This window comes from Staurois parvus, unplaced genomic scaffold (genome assembly GCF_062004578.1).
Source record: "Staurois parvus isolate SC_StPar_1 unplaced genomic scaffold, SC_StPar_1.0 ptg000013l, whole genome shotgun sequence".
Taxonomy (NCBI): Eukaryota; Metazoa; Chordata; class Amphibia; order Anura; family Ranidae; genus Staurois; species Staurois parvus.
This window is the reverse complement of record NW_028317809.1, coordinates 4,187,090-4,204,015: the sequence shown is the minus strand read 5'-3', so window position 1 is coordinate 4,204,015 and position 16,926 is coordinate 4,187,090. Positions and strand designations below refer to the sequence as shown.

The window sequence follows — 16,926 nt, the reverse complement described above, 5'->3', positions numbered from 1 at the left end:
GCCCTAGTATATGAAGGTGAGTTAGGGACCTTAGATTGTACGACCCTTGAGGGTTAGGGACTGATGTGAATGTACAATATATATGTAAAGCGCTGTGTAAATTGACTGCGCTATATAAGTACCTGAAATTTATAAAAATAGTAACACTTTAAGCTCTCTCTTGCAAACACAAATAAATGCAGATTGAACCAAAAAAGATAAAAACTATAGAAAATACATTAACATGTTAACGCTTATTTTAGTGATTTGGTTATATCTACTTTAATTCTAGTCTGTTTTTTTTCCTAATACCCAAATTAGCTTCACAATATATTTCAGTTTTGTTAAAATTTCTTGTACCTGACTGGATAAGTTGACATAGAAACTTGGGGCAGTAAGCATTCTTGTGTGCAATAGTTTGCTCCTGCCCCTGAGTGCCTATGCCTAAAATCTTAAAAAAAGTAATATCTTTGCAGCATGTAGGTTCCTTGCTATCTTGCAAGCAGATAGCAAGGAACTTAGAGTTGGTGGAATTAGAAAAAACTGGTCTGTAAATTCACATGATTTAGCAATTGGTGTTCCCGAAAAACAGGTTACAAAAAACAGGTGACTGAAAACAGTGCGATGGTAGGTGTACATGAGAGTTACTTTTTTGGTGGGAAGAATCTTTGATGGGAGACACAGACAGCAATAAAATCACTTTTTATAGTGGAATTGGAAAAGGTTAGAACCTATCAAATGTTTTGGTTGCTTGCTGGTGTCCTATTGACATTTTCTTGCTTCTTGTTGTGTCATTTGGACAAGAAATTGTGGAAAAATTACCTAATGGGGGCAAAGATAACAGTACAAATCTTACATAGAGTCTGTTTCCCTAATCAAAACATAAACATATTGCATATACAGTATTTTTGTTTTTTTGTAATGTTTTACTTACAGTATATGGCAATAATTATATGTAGTAACCCTACCTCCATTCCGCTGCTTCTTTTTCTGCTTGCTTGCGTGCTTGTTCTGCAATGATCTCATCACAGATAACATCATACGGTTTGTCCGATGAATGTTCACCCATGACCCAGACCCAGACTTCTTCATCTGCTCCAAATTTCCAGTTTACTGATTTTTGTGAAGCTGGAAAACACAATTATTTTTCAAAATAAATCCCAGGTTTGCATAAAATAAAGCACACACAATTTTACATAAAGTACTTTTTGGACAAATATTTTTAAAATGTCTGTTTTTGAATGAAAATATCTAGATTTGGCTCACTAATTTGCCAAGGTACACTCTTGAGAAGTGCTGTATGAATTTGCCTGGGTAGGAATTTGGATAGCATGTATTTGTTTTGTAATCCCCAACATAATTAAAGTTAATTGTCATACTTTATTCTATAAACAAACCACTAGAAAAAATAAACTGACCATAGCTAGAAAATTCTAAAATTGACATTCCAGTTATGGATGGGAAAAGGGAAAATGTGCTCATTATACTGCAAAAAGAATAAACCACACCATGGCATTAAAGTTTTACTAAACCCAGGACCCTGCACTTGCTACATCTGGTCTCCCACAGTACACACAACATGAAAATGCAATTATTTTAGTAAAATAGACTGCTAAATACATTTTCTGATCAACAGTTAGAGAAGTATTGTGGCTTCCATATTCTAGGTCCAGCAGGGCACTGGTTAAAGCTTGTAGGAGGAGTTTTCTTTCTGCTCTAGGAGGATGCAAAACCCATGACCTCTGTCTGGACAGTACTGATTGACCCTGTGCTGATCACATGCACTCTCCCAAGAAACAAAAAACCTCTCTCACAATACACACCAAACTGAGCATGTGCATAGCAACTCCACACAATATGTCTTATCAGGAGATAAGAGAGGGACACTGGAAGAAGGGGAGGATCAGAGAAGCCAGGATTTACACAGTGCAAAGGATTGACCCCTTAGGTTCCACACGTTAACAAAGCACCACACACATCTTTGCCACCAAAGTATAGAGGACTATCTCTCTAAACATGATGCATTCTGATATTTAGAGTGTTTATTGCTTGTAATTAGAGTATTCACTAAATGCATCCCTTTATGTATTCCAAATTCCTTTATTCATATTTTTCTACACATTTACAAACTAAGCTGTCCAGCATAAAATTGCTCTGACACAGGTTGAGAGAAACTATAATGCTACAGGGGTAAAAACTTTGGTCACATTTTATTCATATGGTTTAAATATGAAGGCCCCTTCACACCTGTTGATGTGGTTGTTGTATGTGTTATTTCACATGTCCCTTAGTGATAATGTAAATGGATATCATTTTAGCAATGAGGGTAAGTAAGGCAGACCATAGCAAAATCTTTAAGTAGAAAAAGCTCTAATAAAGGTGTAGTTTCCCATAAGTTAGCTAGGTAGAGAGCTTCCTATTAAAAAATACCTTTCCATAAGCCACAAATTTCCACATCCATTGCCGGTAAACAAAACTCTAACAAACCCATCTTCCCACATTAGACAGTTGTGCAAAAAGAGAGATAAGATATGTGAAAACACCTGTGCAGTCAGGCAACAACTTGAAATATAATATACAACTAATATTTAGGTTCCATGTACACTAACTTATAAAAAACACCAGTGCTCTTGGTAGAAAAATATTTTTTTTTGTACTAGCGTTTAGAAGTGTTTTTTTTTCTGGCAGAAAAATGCTCTCAAAAATCGCAAAATACAAAGGGTTTTTTTCTGCCTCGAAATGATGATTTTAAAACAATTCTAGACTACCTAATGTGTATGGACAAATAGGTTAACACCAGTTGCTTCTACAGGCAAAATGCTAAACTCTTCTAGAAGCAGTATTTTTTTTTAGCCCAGTGTGCATGGAGCTATAAGAGCCGGGCACTGCATTTACATCAGCAAGTGAATACAGTGTAAAAACTAAAAATTTAGTTTTGTTAGTTCAGAAAATATTAATATCTGTAAAATGTAAAAAATCCCTTTGGCATGCAGAAGTGAGATTGCATAATAATGGATCCCATTTTGGTGCATACATTGTTATCGCAGCACTACAATGTGGAAATCCTCAGCCTATGTTTAGGATATTACATGCCTTTTTCATTTGATATGGACTTATTCAACAAGACAGCCAATGAAATTTTGAAAAGTACAGTAGCCTGTGGCAACAGATAGAATTACACTTCACAGATATGGTGCTGCTCAAAGCCTGCTGCGTATCATGGGGCGGCACAGTGGCTTAGTAGTTAGCATATCTGCCTTGCAATAAATGGGTCATGGGTTCAATTCCCGACCATGGTGCCTCCTGCATGGAGTTTGCATGTTCTCCCTGTGCTTGCGTGGGTTTCCTCCAGGTACTCTGGTTTCCTCCCACACTCCAAAGACATGCTGGTAGGTTAACTGGATCCTGTCTAAATTGGCCCTAATATGTGTATGTATGAATGTGAGTTAGGGACCTTAGATTGTACACCCTTTGAGGGTTAGGGACTGATGTGAATGTACAATATATATGTAAAGCACTGCATAAATTGACAGCACTATATAAGTGCCTGAAATAAATAAATATCATCCCACCAGCTCAGTTGATGGTCCCTCTAAGGAGCACATTCCATCCATCCTCAGTAATACAAAGCCCTCGGTTGCACTCTATATGCATCAACTACTTCTAAAAGTGATCGAAAGTATAAACTTCAGCTACAGTCCCAGCCCCATAGCCATGCCCTTCTGTCGTACCTCTATGATTCAGCCCAATCCAGGAGAAATGTATTGGAGAGGTGTAGCCAATGGGCAGGACCTGTGGCTGAAGCTTGTACATTAACCAATCAGTCAAATTTTACTATTTAAGGGTTTGCAGTTGCTTTAATAGAGAAAATAGTAGCAGATTGATTACAATGAGTTAACTGCATTTTTATATTACTTATTGCAATAATTTTGCAATTTATTAAGCACACTTCTATATTCTTAAAGTTGGCTGTAAAGGCTGAAGGTTTTTTTACCTTCATGCATTCTATGCATGAAGGTAAAAAACCTTCTGTGTGCAGCAGCCTTCCGCCTCCCCAATACCTACCTGAGCTCCATCTTCATCCAGCAATGTGCACAAGAGCCTCAGCTGTCCCAGGTCTCTCCCTCCTCATTGGCTGAGACACCAGCAGAGCCATTGGCTCCCGCTACTGTCAATCACAGCCAGTGAGCCAATGAGGAGAGAGCTGCCTCTATGTGTTAATAGACATACAGAGCAGAAGCTCGGGAGCAAGCCTGCTCAGATGCAAGAAACTTGCTGTGGGGGCACTTGGCAGGAGGGAGGGGTCAGGAGCACCGGTGGGGGACTCGAGAAAAGGAGGATCAGGGCTGCTCTGTGCAAAACAACTGCACAGAGCAGGTAAGTATAACATGTCTGCTATTTTAGAAAAAAATCTGACTTCACAATTTCTTTAAGGGTTTGTTCACACCAACGCATGCAAGTTAATGTGCATGCAACATGTGCATGCTGGTGCATGCTGTGAACAAGGACTGTATTGCATTGTTGTGCTGTATTGTTTTTTTTTTTACCCTGCTGTATGTAATTCTAAATTTGAATCCCAAAGCATTACAATATGTTGTAACGCACTTTGCAAAAATGCATCACGTCCTACTTTTTTTCAGGACAGTGGTGTATACTGAAGCCATAGGACATAAGACTAATCACCTTGTTCTTGCACTGAGTCTGCCTTGGGCAATGCTGCTTAATGCAGCCCAATGCAGCTGGCATGAACAAGGTCTTATGGTTTGGAAAATAGGTTAAATAATGCGGGAGGGATATCTAATATTAACTTAGGATAGAAATAATTTGTTTCTCACGTACAAAACTAACTACACAATCTGGAGTTTAAGAAAAATTTGCAATGTTGATCCTTTATCCCAGTAGATTACAAATAACAAAACCTGAGCTAAACTCACATAATCTACCATGCTATGCCAGAATGAAACGGATTTCTTTAGTTTATGTCCTCAGACCTCAAGTCATTTTTCAATTGGCTTTGCCCTAAACCCACCTTGCCCTTGGATTTCTAAATTGCAATTCTTTTGAAGGTTTGGTTACATTTCAGCAGGTGAAGCTAGGTCAATATATTCATTTGCTTTCAAAGTTGTATTTCGTGTTTAACAGTTTTAGTACATTCAGAGTGAAACTTGCATATACAGCACTGGGCAGTATGTAGTACATAGAATATCAGGTGCGTTGTATAAAAGTAGGCATAACAGAAAGGCGAGGAGTCACATTCAACAATGCATGTTAGAAATTAAGGCCTGCAAATAAACCCAAGTATATGCCTGTACATGGGTTGGGTGGGAAAAAAAAGGGGGGGGGGTGTTGGTCAAACTATGTACCTAAGTCCTCCAGCACACTGGATGTTTTTACAGCTGCTGTTTTTGGCTTTTGATGTTTTTTTCTACAGCCAGTAAACGCCCCAGCATGTCATCCCATGACATGTCTATGCACACATAGACTGTAATCAACATTTTTTGGCAGGGGCATTTTTTGGCTGGAAAAAAACCCAGAACAAGTGACAACAAAAATTTTTTTGGTAAAAAACGCGGCAAGACGCCACTAAACACTATTACAAAAATGCTAAAAAAAGCTGAAAAACTCACGTTTTTAACATGACTTGACACAGCTAACTTTACCAGCATTATTAAAATGCCCAATGTGCATGGAGCCTAATACTTATGTGGATAGTGTTCCATCAATGAGGATCATTAAGAACATTTTCAAAAACATTAATGGATGGCAGGAGTATTAGGGTACAAGGGGCATTAAATCTGACTGTTCAGAAGCTACAATTATGGCAAGTTCAGTGTACAGGTAAGCGGTGATATAGTTAGTTAAAAACTTTCAAAACTCCATATGAAATCTCACACCTTAATGTCTCCTTATAATCCTCTACACATGTTATAATTCATGATTTTTTTTTTTTATGTAGTGTACCCTCTCGAGGGCCGCTGAGTTTTTGGGTCCTCCCCCCAAGCTCTGCACAGCCAGGCAACATGCATTTTCCACACGTTCATCCAAAATCGGTAAGACAGTCCTTGAGCTTGGTTTTTGTTGTTTTATTAGCAGTTAACAACTTGGATGGGGTCTAGGGATATGTGGGATGCTGATGGAACTGTAAAACTTTGGAGGACAAACTTCTTAGCAAAAAAGACAAAAAAATCAGCACACAGTCTTTGTAAGGAGCACTTGGTCCCCTTAGTGAACCTCCTCAGACCCCAAATGAAAATCTCCCCATCCACCTGGCTGTCCTGAGAGTGTCCCTAAGCAAGGGATTCCGAGATCTACAGATGAAGTAGTCCCTGGAAGAGCTAGTTGGGTATTGCACCTTACTGCCCTCTCCCTTCTTTGGCCCAGGTGGTGTAGCAGTACTCACACTGCCCTGTTCCTGTACCTTAATGGGTTGCAGCTGTTGTCAGGCCTTATGCTGGGCTGGCTCCTTCAATGCTAACAGGCTGTGTCTCCTAAGTAGACTGTGGGACAGTGTAGGTCCTTCTGCTTCAGCCTGTAGTCACCCCCCCCCCCCACTCCATATTCCACCCGATTTCAACTCCACTCTGCTGATCAGGCTCTCTCACATTTAGGGTTTGTCCTAGCCACCATGCCCAGCCTCCTGCCTGGGGATTGACCATGTTCCCTGAAAAAAGCAAATCTAGGCCTCCTCCCCTCCTCTGCCTTTCTTCTAGAAAGTGCCAGAAATGTCTGGAAAAGTGGAAGGGCACCAGAAGCCCTGACCTGCAGAGCCTCCTAGCCTAACCTGAAGTGACCTAGCTGACTCACTCCCAGGCTGACTCATACCCAGGCATCTAGCAAGCCTCTAACTAACCACAAAAACCCTTCCTAAGCTAGAGAGTGGTACAGGAGTAAGGAAAATTCCCCTCATAGACAGTTGTCCTCAGAACAGGAGTCCATATCTGAAGATTTCCCCTTAGCATTTGCTTTGATGACAACTCTAACATGTTAGATTCTCCCTCACTTTCTATTTCAGTAATAACGGTCATCAGTACAACTAAAGGGGTGAATCTTCCCAATGGGACAACAGATAGTGATATAAAGTTGACATAGGGTCTAAATCTTCCCATGCCAACAAAAACAGAAATACATAAATGTCCAGAGATACACTTGACCTCTGACACTGCAGTGGTCTATGCTTCTAGAGCTGAGTAACAGCCACAATGCTCAGCACAAGATTCTTCACACAGAATTGTATTGTAGAGGAGGGTGTTTGTTTTACCAGGTCTGTGTGGATGACAGTGGGTTTTTTTCTGGTGCCTATCAGACTTTCAGTCATATTAAGACAACAAAAAGACCTCCACCACAAAGCAACAGAAGGTGAGGGAAAAAAAAGAAACTTTAATGTGCTACCCAGAGAAACCAAATGTGTGTATATAAAAATGTGTGTATATATATTGAGTATATGCTTTATAGAGGGATGGTGCCCTCAAAGTAACCCCCCTTCTGTGTTTTTTCATATTAGGACAATGCTCACAACTGCTGTAATAGGAAATTGGTGTCCAGACTATGAAAATGGAAATTGCTAGTAGTACATTGCCTATCTGACTGCATATCTATCGTACAACTTCAGTTCGGTTTTAAATATAGTGAAATTGTGACTGGAAAAAATGATTTACTATATCTGTTAGCACCAATAATTTTTCTACATTCAGGGTGAGCGCTGCTGTTCATTTTGAATGCTATAAGTAAAAAGTTACTGTAGTATATATGATCATCTCAGCCTATGAGGCTGCTGTGAAATAGATATAGTAAGAATAACAAGGACAGCTGAGAATTTGCAGTGCTTTTTTGGATTGAAATGGATATACACTCACCGGCCACTCTATTAGGTACACTTGTTCAATTGCTTGGTAACACAAATTGCTCATCCGCCAATCATATAGCAGCAACCACTAGACGTGGTGACGATGAATTGCTGAAGTTCAAACTGAGCATCAGAATGGGGAAGAAAGGGGATTTAAGTGTGTTTGAATGTGGCATGGTTGTTGGTGCCAGACAGGCTAGTCTGAGTATTTAAAAAAAACTGATGATCTACTGGGATTTTCACACACAGCCATCTCTAGGGTTTACAGAGAATGGTCCGAAAAAGAGAAAATATCCAGTGAGCAGCAGTTGTGTGGAGGAAAATGCCTTGATGTCAGAGGTCAGAGGAGAATGGGCAGACTGGTTTGACATGATAGAAAGGCAACAGTAACTCATGTCAATATGGATCAAAATATCTGAGGAATGTTTCTAACACCTAATTGAATCTATGCCACGAATAGTTAAGGCAGTTCTGAAGACAAAAGGGGGTCCAACCCGATACTAGCAAGAGGTACCTGATAAAGTGGCTGGTGAGTGTATAATAATGTCACAAAATGTCACAATACAGAGGTCACTAAGAGTTTACAAATATCATAATATGAAATATGTTTGTCATCATAGGATCCACCTTACCATAAATACATTTAGCATTAATGTGACTAAAATATCAAATCTGAATACATTACACAACTGACATTATACCATATTAACTAAGGAAATATGAGCATATTATTATTGGTGTACTATGTTTATATAAACAGTTATTCATGTGATGTTTCTAATGGTGTCTATTAGTTTAGAAAGGTCATAAAACGTTATTTCTCTCCAGCCAATGTTGACACACCTTGCAATCTTCGTCTGAGGGAATATTTTGTTGCATAATCCCAGCATGGAAACTATGAGCTAAAGATCACAATGGCCACAGTTTGTAGGCTAATTAAAATTATTGTAGAAATATAACTCTCTTTCCTTCACTATCAAAACTAAAGAATTTAGCATTTTTTCTTCGTTTTGGATGTTTAGTGTATATCATGGTTTTAATCATTTATACTAACACATGTCTGTACTTTCCCCGTTTGTATATGAAACTAAAAACTTGAAAAAGCAAGAAAAACATTTTTCATGATGCCTTGGCCTAAACAAACTCTCCAGCTTGTGTGAGTTTCAGTATGTTGAAACCTTGAATCCTGAAGTGTCCAGGCTTAACCTCTTGACTTGAAGGCAGGAAACTGTTAATGCTAATTAGCATTCCATACAAGTCATATATTATTATTATTATTATACAGTATTTATATAGCGCCAATAGTTTCCTCAGCGCTGTACATTATAGTGGGAGACAGTAAAGGAGACAGTACAGTAACAATACAATGCGATACACGAGGGGTTGAGGGCGCTGCTCCTTGGAGCTTACAATCTAGGAGGGAAGGGAGAGTGGTACAGGAGGAAATAGCTGTGGGGGATGGAGTGGTTGGAAGAGCGGAGGAGATCAGCAATTAGGTGAGGGTGGGGTAGGCTTCTCTGAAGAGATGTGTTTTCAGGGTGCGCCTAAAGGTGAGGAGGGTAGGTGACAGTCTGATGGATTGGGGTAGCGAGTTCCAGAGGATGGGGGAAGCCCTGGAGAAGTCCTGGAGATGTGCATGGGAGGAGGAGACCAGGGAACTGGAGAGTAGGAGGTCTTGTGAGGAGTGGAGAGTGCGTGTTGGGTGGCAGATGGATATCAGGTCGGGGATGTAGTTTGGGGCAGTGTTATGAACAGCTTTGTACGTCAATGTTAATATTTTGAATTTTATGCGTTGGGCAATTGGAAGCCAGTGGAGGGATTGGCAGAGGGGGAGGCAGATACGGAGCGGTTGGTGAGGTGGATGAGTCTGGCAGCAGAATTAGATAGATTAGATAGACTGAAGCGGTGATAGCCTGTGTTGGGGTAGGCCAGCGAGGAGGGAGTTGCAGTAGTCGTGATATGATAAGGCAGTATATGGTTTTTTTGTTGTAATATTGTGTATGTTTTGTATTCAGATTTGCTCTGTTGTAAATGGTTTGATACAAACGGTATACTAAGGGGCCTAGTTATCAATGTTTGATTTCAATCAATGAATTACATTTAATACAGTATGAATCATTGGTAAAAGTTATGTGAATCTTGAGTGAAAACATTTATAAATAGACCTGTAAGTAAATTTTTAAATACATATGCGCCTGTTTTTTTCCTTCAGCAACTTTGGGAATTAGGGTACCTGTACAACAATTACAGGTTATTAGCACTAACTTAAGTGGATATAATGAATATATGGATATAATGGAAATCTTATTTTGTTGTATTCAAGTTTTACATTGTATAAAAATATATGAAAAAATAGCACCATTAGTACATTGTGAAGAAATAATTAATTGCACCACTTTTTCACACAAAGCACCCATTAAATAATATTAATTTATATCATATAACATCATATAAACTAGAAAAGCTACAATTTCTGGGGAAATTGTGTGACGCGTTCTTGCCTGCTCACACACCTGGGTTCCTATGGCAACTCACTCTACAGCAAGGGCAGAGAAGAGCGGTTAAAAACAAACTGCTCCAACTTGCTCACGTCACTGGCAGTTGCCATCTTCAAACGGTTGTAGTTTAAAAATTATAAATCCTACACCGAAGAGCTTTATATTGTGAGAATCACAAGACCCAGACCTACATTTTGATGCATAGTATGTCTCTGAAATATTAAAAATGAAGGCAGTCGCAGTTTAGAAATTGCCCTTCAAATTTGACGTGGCTAGAGTGGAGTTTCAATGAATGTCAATGGGCGGCGTGAGTTGCAAACAAATGGTCATATTGTGAAAACTGTCAAGACTATGGCTTAGCCGTGGACATTTTTTGTGGCAGCAGGGATAGCTGAACATTTTGATATAAGATTTGTGTAGGTGGACTTGAAAATGAGGAAGTGATGGCAGTTTAGAAATCATGTCTTGATTTTTCAGCTCACACTCTAGCTTTTGTCAGCTCCCACTCTAGTTTTGAACATTCCGCCATTCATTCCTATGGGACCAATTTCACCACAAAAACTGAGATATTTCATGAACCATTAGGCAAAACGTTCCACAAAGTAATAGCACACCAATCGGGAACAATCCGCACGTTTCCGTATATTACTGTCTATGTAGTGTAAAAACTGTGGGAGGAGTTAGGGTGGTAAATTTGGCTATAATAATAAGAATATATATGTGAGATAACAGTAAGTGGTCTTGCCATGCAAGAACACTTAATAACATAATATTCCCTTTTTTAAAACTAAGTAGGTTGTTTATGTACACACAGTATTCAAATTAGCTGACAAAGGCATTATTTTAAACTAAGTAACATTTTTATAATCATAAATAAAAGAGACAAAAAGATTGATTTACTAGAATTGGAGAGTGCAAAATCTGGTGCAGCTCTGCAAAGAAACCAATCAGCTTTCAGTTTTTTGTGTCAAATCTTAATTGAACAAGCTGAATTGAAAAGCTAATTGGTTACCATGCACATCTGCAACAGATTTTGTACTCTCCAGTTTTAGTAAATCAACCTCACAATGCTTTATCCATGTGAGTTATGTAAGATTTCCTGCATCGTTCACATGGATGAAAGGTACAGGAGGCACATGACAAAGTACATTTATAAATCTTTCAACTTTAAGTGCCTGTAATAGTTTTATCAAAATGATATGCAATTAAGCCTCTATGAGGATATCGTGATTGTTTTACTCCAGCTTACGTAACATTTCCAAGCGTGTGTCTTATGTCACATTCATGTTTACTACATAACACTCATTCTAAGGGGATAAACATTATGGTAAGTCACATCATAGTATAATTGTAGTCATATACATCACTATGAACTAGTCTGCATTCCAGCTTGGAAAGTACTGATGATGATGCTAGGTATGAAGAGGTGCCTTGTAAAATGCTCACATGTGTGTTGTTCTAAAGGATAGCCCAACCTTTCAAACATTTATTCGACAGTTCTTCCCTCTTGCTCTTTCAGCATTTTTCATAACCCCTCAGACTGTTCAGCGACCACCATTAGAGCCAACAGTAGCTCTAATGCTTCTAGGATCCTCTTCTTGGGCTGGCAAACCATGCTGTACTGAAGACAAGTGGCTTTAGTTCATAGGATCCACTAGAATAGCCATTTCCTTGCAGCCACCTGAAGTCTGTAGTAGAGGGTTAGATGGCATAAGGAGGCCAGGGTATAGTAGGTTTGGAAAAAAAATTAAAAGACACCTTTATTTTCTTCTAGATGAAGTTGTGTGTTGTAAGGCAAAGGTGTCCAACTTGTGGCCCAAGACGGCTATGAATGCAGGCCAACACAAAATCTTAACTTACTTAAAAAAATTTCATTTTTTTTTTTAAATTATGTTTGTAAAAATGCCTTTACATTTATTGAACACATGCGGCCAAACAAAAATGTGACAGTATCTCTTTACTGGACTTTTATAAGTTTTATTTTCCCAAAGAAAAATACCCCACTCTGCACAATCATGTCTTATTCATGTCATCAGTTTTTGGTAGCACCATTATTTGTGAGCAACTATTTTGAAGTAGAAAAGTAGAACCAAAATAGCCAATGAGAATTGCTACTACATCCACCCAGTGGTGTATTTAGGTTTTATGCTGCCCTAGGAGACACTAAAATTGGACGCCCCCTCCCCGGTAGACAGAGCCTGACACCGACCAACACCAGACCCCCCCCCCCAGAGAGAGCCTGACAGTGACCAACAACACCCCTGCCCCTCCCCCCCCACCCGAGAGATCCTTCTACTAACACCCCCCAAGCTGGGAACAGACACTCACATTCACAGCTCTGTCCATCCCCAGAAACAACAGTCGGGCTCTGCATACACCATCAATCAGCCCACAGCCTCTCTCGAATCCCACCTGGTCCCCATGCCACATATATCCCTTCTTCAGGGGGGTCCCCATGCCCCCCTAAAAAATGCCGCCCTAGGCAAATGCCTTGTTTGCCTTGTGGTAAATATGCCCCTGCATCCACCGAACCAGATATTGATGTATTAGCTTATCAAAAACAGTGTCAAATATCACACTAGTTTTATGTTGCCCTATTTTACTTTTACAATAAAACATATTACAGAAAAATTAAGTTGTATTGCTCAGAGAGGTACATTATCTATATCAGTGATTGTTAACTTGTGATCTGCTCAACTTTTTCTGCTCATCAGCTATCCTTATCATTAACATATTTTATGTGTGGCCCAAGACAATTTTTCTTCTTCCAATGTGGGCAAGGAAAGTCAAAAGATTGGACACCCATGTTGAAAGGCATCAGGTATAAACAAATCTAATTTGCAAAACAATTATATTATCATTTTGAATGTAAAAAAAAGATATGAATACGATTGTATTATCTGTTAAGTATTCATTTCCATTTTTAAAAAACATCTTTACATTAATTTGAAAAAAACTAATTATTTTTTATAAAAACCTTTAAAAAATCCATGAACCGACAGCTTGCCTTGCAAGGCTGTGATGTCTAAGGCTTTTTCTTGGTCATATTTCTCTTGTGGGTCCCAGGAGTACACTTACTTCTGCTCTCCTGTGACCCAGAGTCAGCTAATAATGGGCTATAGTCTACTGTCAGCTGATGTCACAGAGCCAATCCAAGCTATGGAAGGATTACAACCATATAGAAGGGATTCTCCTAGCTGCCTAAAGCTCCTTACACAAGCGGCCGGATGTCAGGCAGTATCGGCTGGGTCAACAGAAAGTGACCGACATTCAGCCCACCTGTACGGCAGATGGTCCAACAGAAGCCAGCCGAACGCCCGCCTCCTAATATTGACTGAGAGCGCAGATATTTTTCATGCCCCTTCGACAATGGCGAGAGCGCTGACCGATGTGTTCTGCTGGGGGGGATTGCCCCATGTCAGAACACAATAGATTAGTGGGGAAATTGTGGTATTAACATCTGACTGTTATTACAGGATCTCCTCCTAGGCTCTTCAGTTTTTTTTCATTCAGCCAGCTGGGTTGAACGAAAAAAAAAAAAAAACTGATAGTGTGTACTAGGCTTTATTGCCATCTGCACCTGTCCCCTCTCCAGCCTGGAACTCCAGTGGGCGCTGGAGGGGCAGAATGGCGAGCAGCGATTGACAGTCACCCCTCTCCCCTTCAAGCTGATCAATAACTGAATGATCAGCGTCAATGTTCAGTAGTTTTCAGGTTTGCAGCTAGTGTGAGACAGCTGCAGCACCAGACCAATGCTGCAGCATAGAGGTGAGTATAAACGTTAGTTTTTTTATAAACCCCAAACTTCTCTTTTAAAGCTGCACTTCAGGAATTGTTTGTATTGCATATTTACATCGGCTCAGCTTGGCACAATGTAAATATGCATATCTCATACATAATGGGTCAATTGGAAAGCTGAAACTCTTCCAGGTCCTGCATGGGTTCCATGTGAGCAGCTTCCCCTTTGCACACTGACAACAGCAGCTCACTCAGCTTTGCTCACTCAGCAGTGCAACCATTTATAGAACATCTTGTATTTCAATTAATACAACACATTCACTGAATGGACAAGGTGAAGATCATGACATTATGACCCCTTCTCTACACCTTGTCCAATCAGAGAAAACCTTGTATTCATAGGAAAAAATGCATAAAAAGACATTCTATGAATTGCAGAGGTCCAAATTAAAGAGTGTTTTTATTTGCCCAGTGTTCAGCTTAAATCTAAAATGTTGATGTTATACTTTCCAAACATGTTACATAGGACCAGTCTGTTGTTATATATTTGTCATTTTGATTGTAGACTGAAAAAAAAAATAAAGTACTGATATGTTTTTTTTTTTTTGCATGCTAGTCTCATATCGAAAGTGAAGAGGTTACTAAAGTTAAGGAAATTCTTGTACCACAGAATGAAAATTAAAAAGTGATGTCATGTATTGTATTGTATTTTTGGAAGACAACTGTACTGATGGAACAAATATCGAACGATCTGGTATAGTACGAGAACATTTTTTATGTTTGTCCCTTCTAATAATTTCGGGCGAAAACTGTGTACTAATGATAAGATTATCAAAAGATCGCTTTGAAAGCGGTATTTTATGTACAATTTTCTGATGGTGTGTACTAGGCTTTATAAGGAGTAGTAAACAATTGCTGGTTATCTCCAAAGATTAGCTACTGCACCTAACTACAGATAGAGTTAACACATCCACATTCCACAGCAGTAGAATGAAGCATAACAGGAATTAGAATGCTCAAACAATTCATCACTAAGTACTAGTGCCCTGAGTCATGGCTAACAATTCATTCTCTGTCTACCCTTACAGTGCTTTGAAAAAGTATTCATGCCCCTTGAAATTTTTCACATTTTGTCATGCTACAACCAAAAACGTAAATGTATTTTATTGGGATTTTATGTTGTAGACCAACACAAAGTGGCACAGAATTGTGAAGTGGAAGGAAAATGATAAAATGGTTTTCAAAATGTTTTACATATAAATATGTGAAAAGTGTGGCATGCATTTGTATTCAGCCCTCTGGAGTCAATACTTTACATAACCACCTTTCACTGCAATTACGGCTGCAAGTCTTTTTGGGGATGTCTCTACCAGCTTTGCACATCTAGAGAGGGACATTTTTGCCCATTCTTCTTTGCAAAATAGCTCAAGATGGAGATGGAAAGTGTCTGTGAACAGCAATTTTCAAGTCTTGCCACAGATTCTCAGTTGGATTTAGTTGTGGAATTTTGCTGGGCCATTCTAACACATGGCTATGCTTTGAGCACAGTGGCTAAACGGTTAGCACTTCCACCTGGCAGTACTAGGGTCATTGGTTTGAATCCCAACCACGGCACCACCTGCCTGGAGTTTGCATGTTCTCCCTGTGCCTGCATGAGTTTCCTCCCACACTCCAAAGACATGCTGGTAGGTTAATTGGATCCTGTCTAAATTGTCCCTAGTATGAGTATGTAAGTTAGGGACCTTAGACTGTACACCCCTTGAGGGTTAGGGACTGATGTGAACGTACAATATATATGTAAAGCGCTGTTTATATTGATGGCGCTATATAAGTACCTGTAATAAATAAATCTAAACCATTCCATTGTAGCTCTGGCTGTATGTTTAGGATCATTGTCCTGCTGGAAGGTGAACCTCCTACTTTTTCAGACACTGTAGTGACAATAAAATGATGGTTTTATTTTACCCTGACAAAATAAAATGTAACACTACCAACAGAACTGCCTTATGTGTGAAAATGTTACCAAGGTTAGAGTGCTCTTTTTTTCACATGCAAGTTTGTTTTTTCCAGGTTTTTAGCACATTATAATTCTTTATTCCATCTCAGATAAATCTTAGTCTGATTGTTGCCAATATATGTCACATTATGATCCTTTTGATATATACTACCTTTATTGTGTCTTTTAACATCTCCTAAACAATCCATTGGTAATGAACCAAGTTACATCTGGAACTGATCAGCAGGGAAAAAATGTTTGAACAATTACAGAACTGGCCCATAAACAGAGTATGACTAAAACAACAAATACATCAGAGCCAAACTATGATAAGAATTTTGTACTGCTGACTTATTTACTGAAGTATTAAAAAACAGAAGAAGATACATTTTCAAGCATGCAGCTGTGTTCAAAATAATAGCAGTCAGACATCACTAACCGGATCAATCACTGTTTTTGGTAGAAATGATATTTCTACATGGCAAATAATTTACTAACAGGTGTAGTAGAGTAATATAAATCCAACAGACCCAACAGTCATGACATGCATGCTGCTGATTCTGTGTAATTGAATCACTAATTGAAAGGGGCATGTTCAAAATAATAGCAGTGTGGAGTTCTATTAGTGAGGTCATTCATTCTTTGAAAAACAGGTGGCAATTATTGCCCTTATTTAAGGAAGGAAGGCAGCAAATGTTGTACATGCTGGTTACAGTGCATTTCTCTCTGAAATTCTGAGGAAAATGGGTGGTTCCAGACATTGTTCAGAAGAACAGCGTACCTTGATTAAAAAGTTGATTGGAGAGGGGAAAACATATAAAGAGGTGCGGAAAATGAAAGGCTGCTCAGCTAAAATGATCGCAAATGCTTTA

General features: G+C 39.1%; 1 protein-coding gene across 1 annotated transcript in view; it reads right to left on the bottom strand.

Annotated features, from left to right (window-relative positions):
* SH2D4A (SH2 domain containing 4A) overlaps nucleotides 1-16,926 on the bottom strand; it is a 119,356-nt gene that overhangs the window by 67,662 nt on the left and 34,768 nt on the right. Inside the window, exon 3 of the mRNA XM_089675292.1 lies at nucleotides 948-1,107. Within this exon, the coding sequence (XP_089531418.1) occupies nucleotides 948-1,107 (160 nt within the window). The remainder of the gene's footprint in view (nucleotides 1-947; nucleotides 1,108-16,926) is intronic.